Source organism: Tympanuchus pallidicinctus, unplaced genomic scaffold, assembly GCF_026119805.1.
Source record: "Tympanuchus pallidicinctus isolate F22 unplaced genomic scaffold, pur_lepc_1.0 scaffold8, whole genome shotgun sequence".
Classification (NCBI taxonomy): Eukaryota; Metazoa; Chordata; class Aves; order Galliformes; family Phasianidae; genus Tympanuchus; species Tympanuchus pallidicinctus.
This window is the reverse complement of record NW_026294802.1, coordinates 49,216,998-49,241,973: the sequence shown is the minus strand read 5'-3', so window position 1 is coordinate 49,241,973 and position 24,976 is coordinate 49,216,998. Positions and strand designations below refer to the sequence as shown.

The 24,976-nt window shown below is 52.0% G+C and overlaps 1 protein-coding gene across 2 annotated transcripts in view; it reads left to right on the top strand.

The window, feature by feature from the left end:
• The window catches only part of ASTN2 (astrotactin 2), a 257,628-nt gene that overhangs the window by 49,994 nt on the left and 182,658 nt on the right, over positions 1 to 24,976 (top strand). For both annotated transcript variants that reach the window (XM_052669629.1, XM_052669630.1), the window contains exons 3-5: positions 6,084 to 6,468; positions 19,194 to 19,343; positions 24,702 to 24,809. In XM_052669629.1, coding sequence (XP_052525589.1) covers positions 6,084 to 6,468; positions 19,194 to 19,343; positions 24,702 to 24,809 — 643 coding nt within the window. The remainder of the gene's footprint in view (positions 1 to 6,083; positions 6,469 to 19,193; positions 19,344 to 24,701; positions 24,810 to 24,976) is intronic.

The following is a 24,976-nucleotide window of genomic DNA, read 5'->3' as shown; positions in this document are numbered from 1 at the left end:
ATGGTACTCATTTATCTGACAAGTGTTCTTTACTTTTAATTATATTCCATCACTTGCTAGCAAATGCTCTGCTGGTAGATGCTGTAATAATCCGAGTCGTGCGAGGGCTCACTGCGGTGCGGGGGGTTTGGTTGGAGGGGTGGCAGTGTGGATGGTAGGAGCTGCGAGCAGTGGGGATGCTGAGGTTTGGTTGGCCTTGCAGAGTGGCTGGAAGCAGCCATGGTTTGCTGCATGGCTCCTGAAGGATGGTGAGCTTGCCCACATCTCTCTTTCTCTGTTGCACCACTCCAGGCCATTTGCTGTGCCTGACGCCAGCGCTGCTTGGTGCACTGGGGCGAGGGCTGTTTTCTCTTTTCTGAAGCTCAAGGAGGGAAGGTTTAGATTGGATGTCTGGGGGAAGTTCTTCACAGACAGAGTGGTGAGATGCTGGAACAGGCTGCGCAGAGAGGCTGTGGGTGTCCCTGGAGGTGTTCAAGACCGAGTTGGACGAGGCCCTGGGCAGCCTGGTCTAGTGTCAGATCTGGAGGTTGTTTGGCCCTGCCTTTGCCAGGGGAGTTGGAACTCGGTGATCCTTGGGGTCTCTTCCAACTCAAGCCATTCTATGATTCTCTATCAGGTGCCTCAATGCTGTGTGTTTTTTTGGGGGGAGAAGGCGCATGCTTGGGCAGAAGCTCTGGGAGCAGCAGTTGAAGCTTGGGTGCAGTAAAATCGTAGGATCGCAGAGTGACTTGGGTTGGAATCATAGAATCATGGGATCACCGAGAGTCGTTAAGGTTGGAAATGACCTCTAAGATCACCAAGTCCAACCCCAAGCCACCCCACCATGCCTACTGACCACATCCCCATGGCTCTGGAACACCTCCAGGGACCCCATCACTCCCTGGGCAGCTGTGCCACTGCATTATCGCTCTGTAAGAGAAGAAATGTTTCCTAATATCCAACCTGAACCTTAAAGCCCATCCAGTCCATATCCCTGCCGTGGGCTAGGTGCCAGTACAGGCCAGCTGAAGGGCAGGAAGCAGCACACCCTGACTGGGCCATTATCCAGGTTCTCTGCCAGGGCTTGGGATGTGCCGTGTGGTCACCCAGCAGCCCAGGACACAGAATGCTGGAAGATGCCCACCGGACGTCCCCTTAGCACAGGGGATGTGGTGGCCCTTCCTTTGAAAGCTTTCCCGTTGATCCTTAGCTCAAGTGGGTGTTTTTTTCCCCTCCGCTTTATAATCTGACTAAAATGCAATTCGCTGAGCAGGTCTCGGTGAGCCGAGCGGGAGGAGCACGTGAGCATCACTCAGCAGGGAAGGGGCTGGGGAGCTCCGAGCCTTTGTGTTTCTCAGCGATTTGCTCAGTCTGCCTGCGTTAGGGAAACACGAGATCTCATGCATTTTAAAATCTTCCCTCTCCGAGGGCAGGCCCTGGGTTAGCAGGTCAGCCCAGCTAGGTGAGCCGTTTAGAGCGCATTAAAACCACAATTTATGCAATCTGCACTCGAGTGTTAGGAAGAGCTGGCAATCAGGTGCTTAATAAAATCACCTACAGCCCTCCTCTTTTGGCTCGCTGGAAATAAATGCCTTTTTTACATGATAAAAATGGATTAGGAGTCATTTGGAGTTGTTATCCGGGCGTGGGGCACGCGGGTGTGCGGTGCCATCGGGGCAGTGCTGGGGGAGCGTTCCAACTGCCAGCACTGGAGCATCTCCCGTGTGCCTGAGCTGATTGGCAGCTCCACTCCTTCTTTTTGTTTCTGTTCCCGAATGGAACTGCAAAACAAAATTCAGTGTGGCTTGGAGGAAAAAAAAAAAAAGTAAAATTATATGGAAATGTGACTTTTTTCTGACTCTTTTTTTTTTTTTTAATGTGGAAGAGTCAGAGATTTTAAAGTTATGGTTCCCACAGCAACTGTAACTCTCATCTCTTGTACCTCTGCGATGCTTTGCAGGACTGTGTGTGCTATTAGATTTATGCCCAATGTGTTTATGTACAGCATAGCAAGCAGCATGCAAAGATGCATGGGCTGGCAGAGCGATGCTGCGGGAACACCAGGGCCAGATCCTGCACTGACCTGTGCCATGGAAGCATGGAGTCACTGGGGGTGGAAAGGACCTCGGAGATCATCCAGTCCAGCTGTCCATCTACCCCCACCATTCCCCATGCCCACTGATCACATCTCTGGTGCGGTGATCCCACCACTCCCCGGGCAGCCTGTACCAGTGCATCACCACTTTTTCTGAGCAGAAATGTTTCCTAATATCCAACGTGAGCCTCCCCTGGCACCAGTGGGACAGGGGGTTTCTGATCCCAGGCTGTGCTGCATGCACTGAATTTGGAGGGAATGGGGGTCCTGATGGAGCACAAGCCTCTGCCTGGTGGAATGATGTTCACAGGGTCTCCGTCCTGCAGTTTGCCATCACTTTGAGTTAAACTAATTAGAAATCTGTTAGTTGGAATTACAGCTCGGCAAAAACCTGGTGCAAGTGTTTGCTGCACCTGATCCTTGAAGTTGCATTATTATAGTTTTGGGCCAGAAGAGGTTTGGGCATCCAGGTGTGAAGTTGGTCTGTGCTGCAGCATCCTCCCTGCTTTGGTGCATCTGCATTGAGCTGGAATGGGGTGAAAAGGCTGGAAGAGACTGGGGTGGAAGAGGTGCTGGAGGGCTGCATAACTCATGATGAAACATAGGAAGGACAAAGTGAGGAGATCATAGAATCATAGAATGGCTTGGGTTGGAAGGGACCCCAAGGATCATCAGGTTCCAAATCCTCTGGCAGAGGCAGGGCCATCAACTTCCAGATCTGGCCCTAGAGCAGAGTGTCCAAGGCTCCGTCCAACCTGGTCTTCAATACCTTCAGGGACAGATTGAAGGACCAGAAGGGGCTGTGGGGTCTTGTTGGACCTCAGGGCTTCACTGGAGCCTTTTATTTCTCACTGGAGTAAAGCATAACTTTTCTGAAAGCATCCAGCATTGGTATTAAAAAAAAATAAAAATAAAACTTGACAGTGATGGATAATCCACTACAACCCGTGGTAAATAGTTCTAGTGTTTAATTACCTGTACTGTCAGAAAGGGAAGAAAGGAAAAACTACAGTGTGGAGAGCTTGGAAGGACTGCATGGCCATCACTTGGCTCACAGCACAGCCCCTGTATGGGGTCAAGAGTTGGTTTGGGGCAGTGCTTGGAGGGGCTCTCACTGTTGAAGGGGTGCTCAGCACTGTGGGAAGGTCCATGGGAGCTCATTGCCCTGCAGTCAGCAATTCTGCAGCCCACATCATTTATAAAAGCAGAACCAGAGAGTGGTGGAGTCAACCATCCCTGTAGGTGTTGAGCACATGTGGAGATGTGGCACTGAGGGATGCAGTCGGTGGGCATGGTGGGGTGGGTTAGTGGCTGGGCTGGATGATCTTACAGATCAGTTCCAACCTTAATGACTCTGTGAGTTGGCAGGGTCTGCAGGTAGCTTCCCCCAGCAGCTTTCCTTTGGTGCTTACCATATAACTCACACCCTTGCTGCTTTCCTCCTTCACCTGAGCCATATTCCTGTGTTTGACTGCAAAGTTTTGCAGTGCTGCCCATGCCCTCTCCTCCCTCGTGCCACATCCTTAGCAGGACCAACCCCAATCCCCTCTTTGCTGTGCTCCCACCACCATGGCTGTACACCTGGGATGTGTCCACGTCCCCACAGTGTCCGGGGTGTCACAGCTGCATGCAACCCGGGGCTCTCGGGAGAGCAGTGGGGAGGAAGGACATTACGCAGGAGAATATGCATGTTCACAGCTCACAGGATTAAAGGCCCATGTTCTTATCACTGCAGAACAGAGTATTATAAATCCAGCCTTAGCATACCAAATCCCCTCGCGGCTCGGCCATTGTTTGGGAATATTAAAAAGCTCTGAGACAGAAATAATCAGTTTCCGAATGACACATTGTCAAATAAAACATTTCTCATATTATCCCTTCCTTCCCCTTTCTCTCTCCCGCTCCCTCAGTTGGATAATTTAACATGAAAAATAGATTAAAATGAGGCTGGTTTGAATGCCTCCTAAGTTTGACTTTTCTTTCCCTGGGAAGCTCTCCCTGCGTGTGCACGGCGCTCTGACAAGCGGCTGTGATGCGGGGTCAGGGATGTGGGCAGAGCATGAAACTGAGCTGCTGCTGAACGCCAGGGATTGGCACAGTTCCTGGGCACGTGGACCTGACCCAGAGCCACCCAGCGTACAGCAGGGCCATGAGGCTGAGCACGGGGCAGCAAGTAGTGTGGCAGAGCCCCGCTGCATCCCATGTGCAAGCTGAATTGGGAAAGTCAAACTAAGCAATGTCACCCCAAACCCTCCAGCCAGGCTCCCATTAGTGTCAGTGGAGGCAGAGGGCAGAGCAGCAGGATCCTCCTGCAGTACTGTCCACTGCCACCACCAGCACCATCCCCCTGCATCCCCTGAGCTCCATCCCCAGCACACTCACTTCCCACGCCGCCTCTTTACAGATGATCCTCCCTCTGCACGGCGCAGTGCTTTGTATTTTGTGCAGAAGAAATATTTGCATGTCTTCACGCTGCTCTTGCATGCTCTGTAAAGTTCCCAGCTATGGCATTCTTTGTGCCAAACAGATGCCTGCCCTGCCCCAGCTGCTGCATGTCGCGCTGCAAAGCATCAGTTGCTCACACTGCTCCTGATTTACGTGCTTTGCTCATCTGCTGTGGGGTAACATTGCTTTGGTGCTGCAGAGAGATGGAGGGGCCCAAGGTGGGGGAATGCACAGCTCCTGCTGTGGTTGTGTTGGTCTCCAGAGCAGGCAGGGCTGCCCCATGGAGGAGGCCACTTCCATGGAGACGTTGGTATGAAGGAAGTTTGTGCTTTTAGGTAATGATCTATGATTTTGATCATAGAATCATAGAGTCATGTAAGATCACCATGTCCAACCCCAACCCACCCCCACCGTGCCCTCTGACCACGTCCCTCAGTGTCACATCTCCAAGTGTGTTGAACACTTCTAGGGATAGTGACCCTACTGCCTCCCTGCAGAGCTTGTTCCAATGCCTGACCACTCTTTCTGAGACAAAATGTTTTCCTAATATCCAGGCCGAACCTCCCCAGCTTTCTTGCCTTTCTCTGGATGCACTCCAGGGCCTCAGTGTTCTTGTAGTAAAAGGCCCAAAATCTAACACAGCATTTGAGATGCAGTCCCACCAGTGCCAGTCACAGGACAATCATCTCCTTGTTCTGCTGGCTGCACTATTGCTGACAGGATGCCACTGGCTTTTTTGGCCACCTGGGCACGCTGCTGGCTCATTTAATTAGGAGGTGTGGGAAGAGAGAGCTTGGCATTGAAGGTTGTGGTCTGGGATAGGGTGTATTGTGCCCCTGCATGTAGCCACAACAGTTCACCCAAAGGGTTGGCATGGGGGGCTGCACTCTGCTGCGAGGGTGACTCTGGCAAAGCTCCCTAAGCATGTGAGCAAGAGGGAAGTCTTTAAATAATTCTAACACGATTGATGGGATCACAGTTGTTTTGGAGAGCTGAGGATTTGGGTGCAGGATGCAGCTGTGGGATGCTCCTCAGAGCAGCAGCATCCAGAGGAGCCATGCAGGAGCCCTGCTCCATGGCCTGCCAATGCTGCTGGGTGGCCTCATCCTCTAGTTCTCAGGATCGATGGGTGGCTTGGTTCTCTGTGCCCTGGAGGGTGGCAGTTGGGTGATGCCATTTGGTACATTTGGTACATGGTCTTTTGCACAAAATGCTGTGTCTCTGCGGAGACTTTATGGCTCCCTTGTTGGTTGCTGGGTTGTTTTAATGAGTTTTTTGTCTCCTGAGCAGTGAGATGCAGATGGGAGATCCTTTCCCATCTCCTTGTGCAGGGCAGGCTGGCTTGGTATCCATGTACATTGCCTGATAAGACCAAGGGGATGAGGAAAGAGTTCCTGGAGTGGGCAGAGCTGAGCTGGGGATGTCATTGGGGTGTTAAGGATCTCCTCCAGGACCCTGCCTGGAGTTGATTAAAGGATTTTGTGTAAGAGGAGAGAGAGCGCTGGTGGATGCTGCTCCTCAGCCATCCCTGTGTCTGCTGACGTGTCTCTTTGCTGTCCCGCAGGGTGGGCTGATCGCTCTGCTCCTGCTCCTCCTGGTCTTCACAGTGGCTCTGTACGCCCAGCGGCGCTGGCACAAGCGCCGCCGCATCCCGCAGAAGAGTGCCAGCACCGAGGCCACCCACGAGATCCACTACATCCCCTCGGTGCTGCTGGGCCCCCAGGCCCGAGAGAGCTTCCGCAACTCTCGCCTGCAGGCCCACAACTCGGTCATCGGCGTGCCCATCCGCGAGACCCCCATCCTGGATGACTACGAGGACGAGGAGGAGGAGGAGACGCCGCAGCGGGCAGAACCCAGCACCAGGGAGGATGAGTTTGGCAGCCAGGTGACGCGGACGCTGGAGAGCCTGGGCCGGGGTGGGGAGGAGAAGCCTGACTACGAGAAGAAAGGTTGGTGGCTGTTCTGCCTGGTCTTCCCCTCACCCTGTGCCCTCAGAGCGTCTGAGCTGCATGGGGCTTCCTGATGAGGGGGTCCTGGATCTGCTGGTTTGTCCTGAGCTTTCATCTTCCAGCTGATTCCATAAAACCATTGAATGGTTGTGTTGGAAGGGGCCATACAACCACGCAGAACCCATCCCTGCCCCTCAGCTCAGGTTACCCCCCCCAGCTCTGTCTGCCCAGGGCCCCATCTACAGCTTTGGGCCCCTGCAGGGAGCCCAGTCTGAGCAGCAGTGCCAGGGCCTCACCGCCCTCTGAGTAAAACATTTCCTCCTGACATCTCACTTAAATCTCCCGTCTTTTAGTTTAAAGCCCTTCCTCCTTTTCCTGTCACTGTCCACTCTCATAAACAGCCATTCCCCCTCCTGTTTATAAGCTCCCTTCAAGTGCTTGAAGGCTGCAGTGAGGTCTCCCCAAAGCCTTCTCTTCTCCAGATTGAACAGTTCCCATATCTGGGGTTACCCCAGCCCACGTGCAGCACCTCACACTCAGCCTTGTTGTGCCTCATTAGGTTCCTGTGGGCTCACTTTTCAGGCTGTCCGTGTCCCTATGAATGGCATCCCTTCCATTGTATCAGCTATTACACACCATTCTGCTTGGTGACATCAGCAAACTTGCTGAGGATGCCCTCAATCCCACTGTCTGTCTCATTGACACTGTGACTTCTGGAAGCACCCAGAAATGAGGAGTTGGCTAGGGAGCAGGAGGAGCATTTCCCCACCAAGGAGAGTTGCTCTTTTGCCATGGGTTTGTGCAGTGTTGCATGGAGCAGCACTGTCAGTCCCACTACTCCGTCAGTGCTGATGAGCATTTGTTCCCATTCAGTCTGTGCTCCAGGCTTCCAAGCAGCTTGGGGATGCTGGGATCCCTGCTGACTTCTTGCTGTAGGTGAGCACTGGCACATGGGCATCAATCAGCCTGGCTTTATTCTCTAGGTGGCAGAAATGCTCATTTCGTTGCTGTCAGGTAGTGCATCAATTCCAGCATAGAGCATGTCAGTGGGGCCCTGCTGAGCAATGCTGCACCTCAGAGAGCAGCTCCACAACGCTGCATTTTCCAGGGGCACCAAAACATTCCCTGTGTTTTATTCTATGAGCCATCAAGCAATGATCCTGGAGTTCTTAGGGTGCCGGAATGGGTTGGAGCTCAGGTCCCTTTGGGCTTCCCCTCCAGGTGAGGCAGTGTGGTGCTGGGGTTGGGTGCAGCAGGACAGACAGACATGGAGCTTCGTGCCACGGGCTCCTGCCTGGAGAAGAGCAGCGCTTTCCCCAGCGTGTCTGGGCTAATGCAGATTTGATTGCTTGCTTTTTTAAAGTCTGTCTCTGGGAAAGCGTATCGCCCACCTCTGCTTATTGAAATATCATTAGAAGCAGTTTGATGTAGTTAACCTGCAACGTGGTGAAGTGCGTTGGAATAAACAAAAGCGAAGCGCGTTGGTGCTAATTGCTGAGCGACTGCAGCAGGAGTGGGGATGGGCACAGGGAAGTGGTTCTGCTTTCTGCTCACAGTGTGCATCCATCCTTGGGAGCGTGTCCTGCTCCTGTGCTGTCCCCATTGGGTAGCAGAGATGGGGACAGGGACCCCAGAGCTTGGCTCCTGGAAAGCAGCCCCACACACATGGCATTGGAGGCTGCTCCTTACAGCTCTTTCCCCCTTCCTCTTCCAGGCAGAGCTGTTACAGCAGGGATGGTTATAGCTCCAACAACCCAGGGATCCTCCTGCTGTCCTCACGCACTGCTTGGAGCATCCCTGTTGGCGTCCTCCTTTGTGGCTCTCATCGGCTTGTGGGGTTAAGAGGTGCTCCCCCAACCCTCTGCACGGTGAGAGCGAACAAATGAAGGCCTTCATGTCCTGTAACTGAGCTGCCTCTTTTATTCTTTCATATTCTCTTCTTTGTTTTGCTTTTCTATAAATTATTTAGAGTTGTGTGAGAGGGAGAGACAGCAGTAACTGCATTTCAGTGCTCTTCAAAACATAATAGTAAACAAGATCTAGGGCAGAATATTAAACTATCTCAGGGCTTCAGGAATTGGCAATAAAGGAATTCTTGTGCTGTATGCAGAAGACCCAAACCAGGGCTGCGGGCTGGGACAGGCTGCCCTAGGCCTGCTGCTATCCATTCAGTGCTGAGTTCTCCCATCAGGACACCATCATGCGTCACACCTGGACTTGAGGAGAGATTTTAGTGAGATACTGGGAGGAAATGTTCTACTCAGAGGGCGGTGAGGCCCTGGCACTGCTGCCCAGAGCTGTGAGTGGCATCCCTGGAGGTACCCAAGGCTGTGGATGGGCCCTAGGCAGCCTGAGCTGGGGGGCAGTGAGCCCATGGCAGGGTTTGGGACTGGGTGATATTTAAGTTGTCTTATATTTAATTTCTCTTCCAACCCAACCTCTCTGTGGTGCTATTCATGTGCTTTGTACTCAGCCCTCCAGCTGCTTTGCACATGCCTGGGAGCTGCACAAATTCAGGATGTGTCAGATGTACCATGGATGTGCTGCCTGCCAGCAGGCAGTGGGTGCAGTTGGGCTTCCCTGGGGATGTGCAGGTGGGATGTTGCAGATAACATGTGCCCACCGATCCCCAGGGGGAAATCAGGGCTGTTGAGGCACAGTTTCACAGGTGGCTTTGAGATGGATGTGTCAAGGGAGTCCCAGCTGGGGCCTGGCCCGGGGCTGCATTTGTATGGGTGCATCAGGCTTGGCTGCGGAGCTGTGCCTGTGAGCCTGGCAGCGCCCAAGGGAGAAGCTGCGTGTGGTGCCTAACGTGGTGATAAGACATCAGCTGGGGCTTGTCAGCAGGCTCCAAATGCTATCATTGCTGGGGCTGTCACCAAAGACTCTTTCAAGTGTCAGTTCCCGACGTTAATTACCAGGGATGGCAAATGCAATGAAGATGGAGTGCCTCGCCTCGCCCTCACCTGCCTGTGCCACTCGCTTCTCCCACGTGCCGGGCAGTGATTGATTTGCAGGTGCTGGTGCTTTCCATCCCTTGGGATTCCTGCACGCTCAGTTGCCCTTGCCACGCAGAGGAGTGCTGTGCTCCCTGCTGGATGGACAACTCTGTGATGTTACAGCCCTGAGGAATGGGTGCGGAGCAGCCGGTGGATCCGCAGCACAGATATCTGCTGTGCTGAGTATGGGTGCAGCCGGTGCAAACACGCAGCACCAAATGTCCCCCTGCCTGCTCAGGCGATGCGCTGCAGCTGGCACAGTGCAAACAAACACGGGAGCAGTGTGCTGAATAATGACATCTAGCAACAAGCGTGTAGCAGTGATAAAGTTAATGAAATTACAGGTTCTGACCTGATACCAGGCTCTGCAGCGGGTTGATAAACAGCAGGGCAAAGATGAGATGTTTATTTCTCCCCAGCTGCAGCCTGTAATCTGGATGCACTGAGCGGGGACATTAACATTATTGCTGTTATGCAAAATCGTTTTTGATTTGGGGGGGGGAAAAAAAAAAAAAAAAAGTAGAAAGAAAAATTCCCCCAACTGCCTGGAAAATGGAAAACTGACAGAATTAGAATTGCAGTAGGAGCACAAAGTGACCTCATGACATTGCACAGAGCCCTGATGAATTTAGACAGAAGAAAAATCTAAGGCAGTTTAGGAAGAGGGAAAGTAGTTTTTTTTATTAACATATTAATATGAGGGAGAGAAAGGGCAATAGGCAGCTCTAATTAGCTGAAAGGAAGCCTGTGTGCTGGCATGGAAAGGGAGCTGTGTGGTCTCCCTGCAGTTTTGGGGTTGTCTATGGAGCCTGGTTGGAACCAGGTGATCTTCGAGGTCTTTTCCAATCCAAGGCATTCTGTGATTCTGTGAATTAGAAAATCTCCTTGGGGTTTGTACCTCCTGGATAGCATGTGTCCAAACCCATGTGTCCAAACCAACCCCATGTGGATGAAGTACTCTGCAGTGGACAGCAGTGAATGAACGTGGATAGAGCCCAGCAAGTGTGGCTGTCGGGTTGTCCTGGATTCCCTGGGGCCTTTGTGGGGAGGGATGCCAGTGATTGGCCATGGGGAGGAGACTTTGCCTTACCAGGATCAGGGGCAGTGAGAGCCCAGGATCCTGCCTGGTGAAATCTGGGCAGTGCTGGCTGCCAGCAGTGCTGGTGCTCAGTGCCGTGATGGATCAGAGGTGTGGTCATGACACCATCCTGAACCTACAGCTCGTGGCCTTTCTTTTAACCTGCTGCAGTAACGTGATCGATCTCCGACATTTCCCTTCCTTAATCCATGGAGACCCAATCCAGGGTGCGTGCTGTGGGGTCTTGGAGATGAGTTTAAAGACAGGGACTGAACTGGAGGTGATGCCCATGGGACCAGGATCAGGACATTGCTCTCCATGGTGTGGATTACCCTGTGGTGCTCACCCCACCACCATAGGGCTGAGGGCTAGAGGTTTGCTCCTGCTGGCAACTGTAAAGCTCTGCGAGTCATGACTCTGCCAGAGGCTTCCTGAGCCTTCAATGAATAAAATGATGGCTTACCATTAGCTGGAGCTGGGAACAAAAAGAAATGGTACATCAGACTGGTATCTGATGCATCCAGTCTTCAGTGACCTAATGGGATCGTGACCCTCTCTGTATTTGATCAGCTTTTCCCAGATCTCATTCCCGCCAGCTCCTTGTGTAATTTACAGAGACCTTTGACAAATGTATATTCACGCAGGCTGTGTGGCCACGGTGCAGAAGGTTTCCTGCACTCTGCTCATTCCTGACTGCAAAAAAAAAAACACCCAAAAAACAAAAACCCACTGCAAATTCCAGTTCAGAAAAACTCAACATATATGGGGCCCAACAGGGTAGGAAATGGGTACCAATTCAGGAGAGCATTTTGCCATGTGCTTAGCCAGCATCTCCTGTTATCAGAGCAATTAAGCATGTCTTTAAGTGCAGCGTGCTTAATTCTGCTTGATTTGAGTGGATTGCTGAAGAGAAATGGAGAGAATGGGCGACCCAGTTGCAGAGGTGGCAAGGAGTGTGCCACTGGATCTTTTGGCTTATTAGTGATGCCAGCTGTATCTTAATGCTAATTCAAAAATGCATATAGCTGACAGGGAAAAGCTTTGCTTTCCAGAGAGATAAACATAGTCGTAATTAATGTATTAATTGCCTTTTGAACCCTAAGGATGGCTGCCAGCCTGGAGTTCCAGATTGTTCTGATTACCCCTTCACTGGGATTGGATCAGCCTCAAAAATGGGTTCTTCCCACCAGGGCTCACTCCAAGGAGAGCTGGATGGTTCCATGCCCACAGTGTGCCTGTGTGCTCAGGGATGGGAGAGCCCAATGACAGCAGGCTCCCAGAGTGGGATTCCTGACACGGTGTTGTTTTTCCACCCCTGCCTTTGCTGTTGCTCTATGCCACTGACTGATTTTATGAGACAGGGGAGGGGAGAAGCAGATGGAAAATCAGCTTCTTGATGGTGCTGTGGGGAATGGAAGAGGAAAAGGGGTGTTTTAATATTCCATCACTTTGCTGAGCATCCCAGAGGGATGGCAGCTTCGTGATGTCTGTATCACAGTGTTGTGACACCCCAAACCCACGGCTACCAAGTGCAAAGGGAAGGGCCTTTTGGGGGCCAAATTTGGGTGACTTTTGGTCCCCCAGCTCTTCAGCTTGGGGTTATGTTGGTTTTATGGGGCTGTCTGAGCCCCTCAGTGCTGCTGGAGATGCCGTGACAGCTTTGTGTGCAGGAGCCCTGAATTCCCCAGGTGTCCAAAGTGCTTTTCATCCAGCGCGCAGGAGATGAGCTGTGAAGTTCTGGCTGTCCAAGGAAAACAAGCCATCAGGAACTATATTTCTATAAATGCCAGGCTCGCGTTGTTCATCACTTTATGCATAACTATGAATGTTTGATAACGTGCTGCATTATTAAAGGCATAGCTGGGTTGTAGACCAGTTGTTGACCAGAATAAGTTTCAAGAAGATTGTTTTTTTCCTTGCCTGATGCGAAACATAAAAAGTAATGTGGTGGCTTTTTATTGTCCTTGAGACCTGAACATCCTCCCCTCTAGGGCTTTCCACGCTGGGTCTGCCCCATGGTGTGCTGTGTCTGCATTGCTGGGAGCTGGAATCTGTCCCCAGTGCTGTCCTTCCATCTGTAATGTGATGTTGGCATGGGAGAACCTGCCCTCAGCTCCTGAGGTTGGAGTGAACAGGGAAAGAGGGCTGCAAGGAGGGAGGAAAACATGCAGTGTTCCCATTTCTGATGGAAATCAATCGGTGCTGGGGGCTCTCAGGCAGCCCCTGGGATGCTTTGCTTGGTTTGTGTCAGCCATAGTGGGAGCAGTGGGTTTTCTCAGCCTCAGGATGTGAGTGCATGGCCGTGGGCACTTAGTTACCTTGGTGTTCAGAGTTATAGAATGGTTTGGATTGGAAAGGACCTCAGAGGTCATGTAGTTCTAACCCTGCTGCTGAGGGCAGGATTGCCAGCTGCTACTTCAGACATCATGGCTCAGGTGCTTGGTGTGCTGGTGCTCACCCCAGCAATGGTTATGGGCTTGGAACGTGAGCTGCAGTGGCAGCCCTTGGTTCTGTTGCCATGTCCCCTTCCTACCAGCCGTGCTTTCCGTTGCCATGTCATATATCCCACCCATGCCTGCTGCCCATGACCTGAGATCCCCAGAACTCCCCTTCCTCCTGCCCTAGAGCTGAGCTTGGGCATCTGGGGATGAGCTTCATCTTGCCCTCGGTTTTGCATTAATTTAGGGAGCTGGAAGGAGAAAGGAGGGCTGCTGGAGTTCAGTGCTGTGTGCTCAGAGCTGTCAGTTCTCCCTCCTGCTATGCAACATTAACCTGGGCTGCTTCGTGTGCCCATTAGCACCAAATGGGGAAGCTTCCTCCAGAGTGTTTTTATTTAACTTTTCAATTATTTTATAACTTGAGGAGTATTAGCTGCTGCTGAGGGTCTGCCCATCTTCCTGCTCCTCTCTCTGCTCGTTGCATAAGCTAAAAAGTTATGGTGTCTCGTAAAATAGGTAAGTGAAAGGTTTTATTAGGCTGGAGATGTGGGAAGCAGAGCACCTGGTGGCCTGGATCTTTCAGTGCTGGGGCAGAGAGAGCTGGAGCTGGCTTGGAGGGGCAGCATCCTGTTTGCCAAGGGCTTTTCTTTGCTGTGATTCCATCAGGAGGAGAAATGGGCCAAGGGGATGAACGCTGTGTTAGTGGCAGAGGAGGGCTGTGCTAGAAAAAAGTCTTTGCCCAGTAGGAAGAGCTGAGGATTTCCTATGGAGAAGCAGCCCTTGGGGAGGTCAGATAGGCTGAGATGGTGGTTCTGTAGCAGACAGAGCTGGGGCTGTTGGACCGTGGCACACGAGCTTTGATCTTTCACAATGTGTTTATAATTATCCTGCATTATCTTAATTACCAAAATGGAAAGTCAGGAGCGTGACAAAGGGAAGGGAAAGGCAGAAGGAAGAAATGCAGGGAAGGGAAGGGGTGACAAATAACTCACAGCCTGTGTCGATGGGGCTGCGATTGTGGTCGGAGCTGGAAGTGATGCTATTAATACCACGCTTATTCATTTCGTATAATAAAAATAAAAAAAACGGGAGCTCTTTGCAATTACCCAATTCCAAATGAAATTAACATTCCGTGGCATTTTCCAGTAAACGGTTAGTTTGCACACATGAGTGGAGGCAATTAGCTGGCAAGTGATTGAGCGCCGTGACTGGAGAGAGGATGAGGAAGATGGGGGCACTGGGTGCTGGGGAGGGGGTGCGTTTTTTCTTACAAGCAAGGTGTTTTTGAAGTCAGCCTCCCTCCTGGGCATCACAGGCTCCTACGAGCTCCTCCAGTTCTGGCTTTTCCAAAGGAGAAGGAGCACTGAGAGGAACCTCCAGACGTGTGTAGGGGTCACAGCTTTCCAGCAGGTAACTGCTGGTTCCAAACCCAAAGGGCTGCGGGTTCTCCCCTGTGCCCGCTGTGGGACCACGCTGGGCAGCACTGCTCCCATCACCACTCACATCCCCCCTCCCCAGGCTGTTTTAACATCCGGCGGAGACTTTTCTCCACGTTTGCTGAACTGCTGAAAACTTGTGATCGTATCAGGACTCCTTCCTGCCTCGTACCAGATAAGGACAGTGCTGGCTCGGAGCCCGGAGCCGAGGGTGGTAGGGAGTGGGGTAGGGAAGCATCAGCTCATGAATATATGAAGGAGGAAAGTACATTTGTTCGGTTTCCTTCAAAGGAGACATCTCGGTGGAAGTTTTATCTCTTCTTCTGCCTCCTTCCCCCTCCGATTTGCAATTACAATTAGGTTTCTTTTTTTACTTATAAAAAATCTATTTTTATATAGCAAGAGATTTATTAGTGGATATAATGATCTATTAATGTATGTTAGGGAAAAGGAGATGTGTGCATCACAGGAGCTGCTTGGTCCCCTGAAATGAAACTCTGTGCTATCTGGCTGTGTTTTCTTCCCAATCAGTGTAGAGCAGTTGTACAAATCTCCCACCTTCATCACAAAGGCTATGGCATAATTACCCAATTTTATGCTTGTAAAACTCTCTGCTTCCTGGAGCTCAGTACCTTGAGGGTGGCACTGTTGAAAATCAGTCCACATCCCAGTTTCAGAACAAACACTGCTGCTTATTTCATGCTTCGGAAAACAACAAACACCTGTTATGTAGAGCTGGTGAGAAAGCAGGGTTTCCGCCATGCAAAGAACTTCCAGCATTGTGAAATTTGTGCCTATCCCCAAAAGAATAGGAAGGTTGATTTTTTAAATGCTTTGTGAAATAGAAGTCTCCAAAAGGTTGACCCCAAACCGTTAAAGTAAGCGTGTGGAAACTCAGAGAGTTCATAAAATCATAGAATGGCCTGGGTTTAATAGGACCATGATGATCATCTAGTTTCAACCCCCCTGCTATGGGCAGGGTTGCCAACCACCAGACTGGGCTGCCCAGAGCCTTGAGTTGGTTTGCACAGAGGAATTGTGACAGTATTGAAGTGTTGTAGGGGTCTGACACGTACCTACACAGTGCATGATGGCCATAAAGGTGCATTGGGATTGCAGAGTCAGCACTGCAGGAGAGCACCCTGCTCTGTCCATGGCAAAAGTGGGGGCTATACTGGAAATAGTGGGGGCATTGGTGAGATTGAAGGAGCTGCTCTTGGAGAGGAGTTAGCTCTGAGATGAGACTGCGTGGCACACGCAGCCACAGGAGCAGCAGAAATGCATGCAGAAGTCAGAATGAGCGAGGATGCAAAAAAGACCTCAAACTCAATTTCTAATTGCGTCCGGACGTTTCTGTTTAATCCCTAATTGAGTTTGATGTGCTGCTGGGAAACGTTGCGATCGCAGCATCAAGGTGCGTTCAGCTGTGCTGCTCTGGAGCTGCTCTGCACAGAGCTGAGGAATCACTGCGCTGCTTGCAGTCTCCCCAAAGCATGAGATGAGGAAGATGCAGCTCTCCTGGTTTGCTGTAAGTCCCACAAACACTGAAATGAGTTCTTCCACTTCTCATCCTGGTAGCAAAGGGTTTCTGTCCTCACATCGCTCGTACTGCTCTGTTGATGGCTTTTTTTTCTTGGTGATTTTTAAGCCAAACAACGTATTTTCCTGCTGCAATTTGTGCCAGCAAAAAAAAAAAAAAAAAAGAAAGGGAGAAATAAAGGCTATTGAGTGGAATTGTTTTGTGGGAGATGTGCAAACGAATAGGGGAGCCATAAGGAGAGCAAATCGCTTTCAAAATAGCATATGGGGGTGGACGGGAAGGAGGTGTGCAATGGGAACGTGTAATGTGCTTTACAAAGGTATGGTGACCTTCAGCTGTGTCCTCAAATCACTGACGGGGATGGAAGCCGAATTGGAGGAGGTTGGGAGCCTCATGTTTCCTCTGTGAGCTTGGCGGGGGGGTGGCTTTGTGCTGCCAAGGCATTATTGGGTTGGGGTGAGATGGAGGTAGTGGTGGTGCCGTGCCAAGGCTGGGGTGGATCTCACCACCACCTCTGCTTGGCTTCAGAAACGCCCCACGTGGTGACGAAAATGTGAGCTCAATGGTGCCGATGCATTCATCTCCTTTACCTTAGAAACCAAGGCAGGAGGGAAGGCGATCTGGGAGGCTGTGCTCAATGAGGGGGCAGTCGGCTTGTGGGCAAAGCTGCTTCCCAATGGGCTGATGCTGCCAATGTGAGGAGGGGATGGAGATGGGGATGGACACTGGGGGTGAAGATGGGAAGTGGGATCAGGATGGAGTAGGGAATGGAAAGCAGCAGGGCAGTGTCTAGCATTAATATCCCAGGGTAATCCTGGGGCATTGCTCTGATGGAAGCTTTGCACTGCCCCATCACAGTGATGTTCCCATACTTTTGTGAGCAGTCAAAACCTCCCTGTGCACATGAATGCCAAGATTGTGTCTGCTGAAGGAGAGACCTAGGCAGGACACCATGGGAGCCAGGCTTCAGCAGTGGGCCCAGGAGAGCCTCATGAGGTTCAACAAATGCTGGCTGGTGGCGATCCCCAACCAGTACAGGCTGGGGGATGAAGGGAGGCACAGCCCTGCCTCCTAGAAGGAGAAAATATTTAAATCAGATGGAAAACGTTTTTTATGATGAGTAGTGAAGCACTGGCACAGGTTGCCCTGGGAGGTGGTGGATGCCCCATCTCTGGAGACATTCAAGGACAGGCTGGACAGGTCCCTAAGCACTTGGTCAACTGTAGGTGTCCCTGGTCATTGCAAGGGAGTTGGACCAGAAGACCTTGAAAGGTCCCTTCCAACTCAAATAATTCTATGCTGATATGATTCTATGAGATCATGGACTCCTCTGTCCCCGTGCAGCCCCACAAGAGGTGATGGGCAGTGCTCTCAGTATGGCACTGTGCTCCTGTGAGACCCTTCCATGCTCTTGAATTCCCCAATGATGACGTCTGAGGGGGATCCTGCACTGCAGAGTCATATGTTGCTTGCCCTAAATCTTGAATTTGAAAGCTCTCCTGTTGAAGGGTGTTGGGGGACTCTGATTTGTGATGTCTGGGGGGATCTGGTGCTGAATAGTTGCAGCATGCAGTGTGCATGGTCCCTGATGCTGCCCTCTCTCCACAGCTCTCCTGAAATATTTCCTAACTCCAGCACTCACTGGGCAGTGATTTTGATCCTTTCCTTTCTGAGCTGCTGGATTTGTGCAGCACCCTCCTCATGTGCCTGCAGGCTGAGGTCCTGGAGTTCCTGCATGGGCAGGGAGCAGCAGCTGCTCTGCTCTGCTCTATCCCCATGCAATGGCCCTGGTGGATTTTCAGCACCTTCTTCAGCATCCTGGGATGGAGAGGGCATGGCTGTGGGTGCTGGGAGACCATGCTGCCTGTCTGCAGGAATGTAAGGTAGAAGCCTTCCCCATTAGCATTGCCACCCTTCCTGCTCCCTTCCCCTCCCACCCTCAGCACGTGGGGAGGAAGAGAGGAGTGGGGGGCTCTTTGTGCTGGCATTGCATGGTCAGGGCTCTCCTTCCTTGTTGGTTTCAGAGCCTTCTCCATCCCCTCATTTAAGCTCGTGTAGGGTTACAGGCTCCCCATCCTGCATGTCCATCTCCCCATTCTGCACTGGTGCATCTCTGCATGTGCTGCATAGGGAATCCCTATGGCCCCAAATGGGCACAGGTGTGCTGTGGGCATGGGGAGCTCCGGGAGCTGATCTGAGGCTCCAGGACTCTTTTGATGGAGGCAGAGGTCACGCTCCACTAATGAGTTTATTCAAGTTGCTGACAGAGGCCAAGCTATTTGTTAAACCTGGGCGACCTCTGTGGCCTTCTAGAAGGCAGACCTTTTGATCCCAAATTTCATCTTTGCCATTTGCAAACATATTCATTGCTTCTGCCTGCTGTGTGGGCGTGCAGTGGGTTTCATACGACAATTCTGTTTGGAGTTATTTTTTTGGCATTACTGGATGATGGGGCAGAGCAAACCCTCGCCTGATCTTCCCTTGGTGCAGCTCCATGCTGTCCCCTCGGGTTCTGTTGCTGTCACCAGAGAGCAGAGATCAGTACTGCCCCTTTGCTCCCTGTGAGGGCTGCAGGATGCTATGATGAGCTGCAGGATGCCATGATGGGCTGCAGGATGCTGTGAGGGGCTGCAGGATGCCATGAGGGGCTGCAGGATGCCATGAAGGCTGCAGGATGCCATGAGGGGCTGCAGGATGCTGTGAGGAGCTGCAGGATGCCATGAAGGCTGCAGGATGCCATGAGGGGCTGCAGGATGCCATGAGGGGCTGCAGGATGCTGTGAGGAGCTGCAGGATGCCATGAAGGCTGCAGGATGCCATGAGGGGCTGCAGGATGCCATGAGGGGCTGCAGGATGCTATGAGGGGCTGCAGGATGCTGTGAGGGGCTGCAGGATGCCATGGGGGGCTGCAGGATGCTATGAGGGGCTGCAGGATGCCATGATGGGCTGCAGGATGCCGTGAGGGACTGCAGGATGCCATGAGGGGCTGCAGGATGCCATGAGGGGCTGCAGGATGCTGTGAGGAGCTGCAGGATGCCATGAAGGCTGCAGGATGCCATGAGGGGCTGCAGGATGCCATGAGGGGCTGCAGGATGCTATGGGGGGCTGCAGGATGCCATCATGCCTCACCGCAGTCTCCTGTTCCCCTGGCCAAACAAACCCAGGCACTTCCGCTGCTCCTCACGCCTCTTCCCTCCAAACCCTTCTAACTGCTCTCCCTTTGCTGGCCTTGCAGCTCCCGAGGTGACTCAGGAGACGGTGGAGTCCCTGATGCAGAAGTTCAAGGAGAGTTTCCGCACCAACACTCCCATCGAGATCGGGCAGCTCCAGCCCGCGCTGCGCAGCACTTCTGTGGGGAGGCGCAAACGCCGGAGCCGACCCCGAGGTAGGATGGTGCTGGGATGTGTGTGCGTGGGGATGGAGCTCTTCTTCTGGGGTGGTGAGCAGATGTGTCTGCCCAGCGCTCTGTGGGAAGCTGGGCAGGATATACTGTGCTTTCTGTTTACTATTGGGTTTGTTTTTCATTTATTTATGAGTCTGAAATGTGATCTTTTATTCTGGATACATTTTGCTGCGATACAGGCCTGGAGAGGGCTTTTTTTTTCTTTCTTTATAGCGCTGTCCATAAATTATTCACTCAGTGTGAAGAAAACGTTCTGACTCTTTAACTGGTTTAAATTATTTGGTATGTTTTCTCGTCGTTATTCAAATCCGTGTAGCTGGATTTTAGTGTGGCCAAGGGGGGAGGCTTTGGGGTCCTCAGTGACTGCCTGCTGAAACTTCCCTGATTTCCTGCTCCAAATTCTTCTTTTTGTTGTTGTTGTTGTTTATTTTATGGTTTTATTTCGCTTTAAAGCACGTGTAGGCAAGAGGCTTTTGGTCACTAATAGAACAGCTGTATGAATCCTTTCAGCTGAACCTGGGAAGAGGCGTGATGCCTGCTGCTGGAGCACAGCATGAGCCAGCTGCCAGCTGCCCCAGCACCCATCCCTGGGGGATGTCTCCTCCATCCCAACACACTGAGCTGGTGCTCCTTCCTACAAAACCCGTGCTCTGTGTCCACTTGTGCCGCAGGCTGTTGGGGGAACGTCCTCCAAATGGTCTCTAGGGCAGGAGGAGGCTTTTTGAATGTACTCCAGGTGGTCCCCAAGGCAAAAAGATGTCTTCTGAGCATCCTCCAGAAGGTTCTTAACAGCCCAAAGGCAGGAGGAGGCCTTCTGAAAATCCTCTAGAAGATCCCTAGGAGGTCCTTATGGTGGGAGGACATCTCCTAGACATCCTCCAAATGGTCCTCAGGGCAAGTGGAGGCCTTCTGAATGTCCTCCAGGTGTTCTCCAATAACACCAGAGCAAAAGGAGGTCTTCTTGAATGTACTCCAGAAGGTCCTTAGTGCAGGGGAAGGCCTTCTGAACGTCCTCTAGAAGGTCCCCAAAGCTCCAAGACAGGAGGAGGTCTTTTGGACATCTTCTAGAAGGTTCCAAGGGGCACATTTGAGTGAGACCCATGCTGTAAAAAAGCATGCAAACCAAGGCAGCTCCAGCAAAGAGCTCCCCATGGTCCCAAGCTCTCCTTTTTCTCCTGTTGCTGTTCTTCTGGGCACTGCTCTGTGCTGGGAGTGAGGGTTTTACAGCCCACATTTAATTGTCCCTGCGGCGGCGAGTGGTTGGAGCGCTCCCGAGCATTAAGGTTAAATGATGATATCACAACTTACGATGTTTGCATTTTACATCCGATTGCAAACACAAACCCTTCGCCTCATTAATCCTTTGCAATCCTTTTTTTTTTTTTCTTTTTCTTTTTTTTTTCCTTCCTCCCTCTAAATGAAATTGTCCGTTTGGGATGCATTTATTTCCCTCTAACAGCCACATGACAGTTCTGCTGATGGAGTTTGCATCCAACTTTGTTACTGGGTAGTGACAAGTTGGCCTGACGGATGCGTGTGTGTAATTATTTTCTTGCGGTTCGATTTAATTAATGCTTAACCTCATCAGAGTCCTACAGCTGGAGGGCTCTCTGTGCAAGAACTGCTCGCAGCCAAAGGATTTTCTCCTTTGCAGAAAGGCTCCAAAAGGTCCCTGAGTGCACCATGGCAAGAAGGGAGGCCTGAACCAAACAGCAGCAGAAAACAAACAGTCCCAAACCTCAGCCCTAGGAAAACAAATCTCAGCTAAGCTCTTCCTTGCTACGTGTCCCCACACTAAGTGCATTTAAACTGCTGCCTATTGCTTGTCATTAAATCTGACTCTGCTCTAAGTGTTTCTAACAGCTCCGAGAAAGGTCATATTTTGCCAAGATGTGCTTTTATAAAAAAAAATAAAAATAAAAAAGAAAGCACAAACCTTCTCCATTTACAGTCCCACGTAACTTCTTTGAGTGCAATGCCTTTTTCATACAAACTTTCTCCCCAGACGCTTTTATTGAGTGGAGTGCATTTAAGCTTTATAAATAATACAGGGAAGGAGGATGGTGTGAGTGCAGGTGCAGGAGGGTGGCTCCTGGCTGCAGGTGATGGTCGGCTCCACATTGCTGGGGCTGCACTAGGAGCCCTACACTTGCCAGGATGGGAACACGCTGTGCTGCGTGCCCGTTGCCATGCTGCTTGTCCCCATGCCCCCCCTCCCAGGGCCAGGCTGTCCCCAAGGCCACTCCAGGACCAGGAGCTGGGCTAGGTGCTCAACACAGAGGGCTGGAGGTGGCCCTGGGGAGGTGGGTACACTCTGAGAGGGGTCTGGTGCCCTCTCCTGGGGCAGGAGCTTAAAAGCACCCTGGCCATCGGTGTGTTGGTGAAAGTCACCTTTGCATTTGTAAAAAGTCCCCAAAATGCAGCACTGGAGTGAGGCTGGTGGCTAAGAGCTCCTGTGCTCACACGCAGTTCTCCTCTGCTTTGGTAAGTGGGAAAGGTCCGTAGGTGCTTTGCTCTTTTAAAATAAATGCGTGATTAATGGACTGTTCAATCCGAGGCATGATTTAGTGTAGAGCAGGGCTGTGTCTTAATGTATTTTAGAGGTCACCTCTGTGCCATAATTGACCAAAAGCTACAGACCCCAGAACTGCAGCTCGGACAGGCTGTCCCCATTGCTGCTCTCCTCCCTTCTGCCCCCATCCCACTTTTTGTGGCTCACTCAGGGCATTCACCTCAGCCAGGTCACAGCATCACATCCTGCTCCTGTCGGGTTCTCCTGATGGAAGCAGAATGCAGTGCTGCCATGCCGTAAAGGTTGGGGTCTTGGCAACTCCTGACAGCAGTCCTAAAAGCAAAATTCCAGAGAATCTGCCTCTCTTGCCCACCCGATGTCTTCGTGTCACAGCAGAGGGGCTGTGGGGTCATTGCCACCTTCCTGAGCCACCAGGTGGGCTTTGTGGGACTGTCCGGAGCCCTGGGATCTGTGCTGATGCACTTGGCCACCCCAAATCCCCAAATTACAGGGCCTGCCCAACCCCAGCTGGGCTGCAGTGCATGCACCTGTTAATGATAGGATCCTTAATTGTGTGATCATGGGACGTGTTTGCTTTGGATCCCTTCCTCGCTCCCACCTAAATGAGCATCAGACTGAAAACCCACATCAGCACACACTGCCCAGCACAGCAGCGTTTGAGGGCTGTTTGAGAGGATTAATGAGTTTGTCAATCTGCAAACAGGATTAGCAGCAAGAGCACCTTATTGAGACGTCTGGCAAGTGCTCAATGTGAGCACCTTTCTGCCGTCCTTTGGGGCTGGCTTCATCTGTGGGTGCTGGGGGGGACACCAGCAGTGGGGTTTGGGAGTTGTTTGCTGTGCTTTAAAACAGATATCGCAGTCTTGTAGGTTTTGTGGGGTTTTTTGTTTTTTTTTTGGGGGGGGGGGAGGGGGTTAGCAAAGTAATTGTGGTGTCAGCTCCCACTTGCTAAAAGTTTCAGTGCAGTGCTGCAGCACTCCCATGGCGCTGGCGTTGTGCTGCGCCAGCACAGCTCTGCTGCTGCAGTACTGCTGCAGGGGGGCTGTGTCTGTGCCACCTTATCTCCACCCACAGCACCTCATTCTGCTTCGGGATTGGGGTGGTGATCGGGGTTTGCTCCATCCCTGTACCCTGAAAACCATCACCAAGATGAATCCCAGTGCCCGCGGCAGCTGGGCGGGATAAAAGCATCCCTGCCCTGATGGATTGGAGCAGACGTTTCCACCACAGGCTGGGGAGCTGCGCTGGGTCCCCACCTCCTGTACTTTGGCATCCTGCACGGTTCTGGGTAATCAGAAAATGCAATATCGCTGTCACCAGTTCTCCGAAGACATCCAGCCTGAGTAATGTAACATGTCAGCACCATCCATCACGGAGACGCGGGCAGCAAGCAAACACGGGGCAGCTGGGGGCCAGGATGTGGGCTGGCACGAGACTGGGCCAAGCTGAACCTGGCCCTCTGCCCTGCAAAAAAGCGTGGGGTTTTGCTCCGTGCCTTTTGTGCAGTAAGGCAGCACTGCTGCAGCCATCCCTGCTGCTGTGCCAGCACGGCTGCTAGCTGCTGGCCCTGCGGTTTGCAGCTTGTGTGGTGGGATGGAAGGGACCCTCAGATTCTGGGTTTGGGGGGTCTGGAGGCAAAGCTGTGAATGGGGTCCCAGCCCCACAGCCACTGACATCAATGCTGTTGTCAGCTCTGTGCTGTATTAATGCCCTCCTGCTGCTTTCTAGGACCCTAATAGAAATATCTCGGTAACACCAGGTAATTAATGGTCACACTTAAGGGCCCTAAATCACACCTGGTAGTAAAGCAGCAAACACCAGGCAGCGTTTACAGCGGCGTGAATCACCTCAGAGCCCTTCATTCCCATTTCTCCTCAGTGCCTCCCACCCTGGGCACTGCTCGGCTCCAGCCCTCGGTGCTGCTGGGCATGGCCTGAGCACAGCACAGCAAGCCCCTGCTCCAGCCCATCCCATGGAGCTCCGGATCTGAAAGCTCTTCCACCCACCTCTCATCCCAGTGATGGAGAATTCCCAGGGCAGGAGGCTGCACTTTCGTTTTCTGTTCCCCTGCCAACAATCTGCGCTGCTGCCTAGAATAAAGGATTTTTTAAAAACAGTAAAATATTTTAATGGCGGTTTAAAGGCCCACTGTCAACCTCCAGGGGCCTCTTTGCTTGAAACTTTGTTAGGATTGCAGGCCTCCTGCCAGCGCTGCTTCTCATCTGTCTTTCCCTCTGTGTCACACGGAGGTGGCGCACAGAGGTGTCTGTGACTCCCGCGTCCCCACTGTGTGCGAGGAGCAGGCAGACCTCAGTGCTTGGGAGCCAGCCCTGCACTGGGGGGTCCTGATTGCTCCTAAGTGCAGGATCTGTTCTTTTATTTCTGCTGTGGTTTTTCTGTGCAGTGAGCCCCTGAGATTCACTGTGCTGCACTGTGTGGGTGTCTCTGGGAGGAGCAGCTCTCGAGTGCGGAGGTTTTCTTTGTAATATCCGTTGCAGTTGTCTCGTGGTAGCAAGCACGCCGTGAGCATTTGCTCATGCTGCCATTGGCGTGAGGGCCATTAGGTATTGGCAGAATCACAAGTGATCAAAGTGCCTGGCCACCTCTGGAGGCCTCAAGGCACTGCTGCCCAGAGCTGTGGGTGCCCCATCCCTGGAGGTGCCCAAAGTCGTCAATGGGGCCCTGGGCAGCCTGAGCTGGTGGGGGGCAACCAGCCCACTGCGGGGGTTGGGGCAGGGGGTGCTTTGAGGTCCCTTCTGACACAACCATTCTGTGCTTCTCTGATCGTTTCTTCTCTGTCACTTCAGGTGGCATCGGCTTTGGTCGCGCCAAAGGGAACTCTGGCTCAGAGGCGGATGATGAAACCCAGCTCACCTTTTACACCGAGCAGTACCGGAGCAGGAGGCGAAGCAAAGGTAAGAATAAAGCAGCCACTTGTGCTGCACGTGGCTAGAAGAGACTAAAGGGGCTGAGCAGCTTGACTGCACCCTTGGGTAGTGAATGACTGCAGGTAAGGATGATAGTAGTTTGTATAGGGACAGCATCCTGAGGTGCAGTGTTTCTGTGGTGCTGCAGGGTGCGG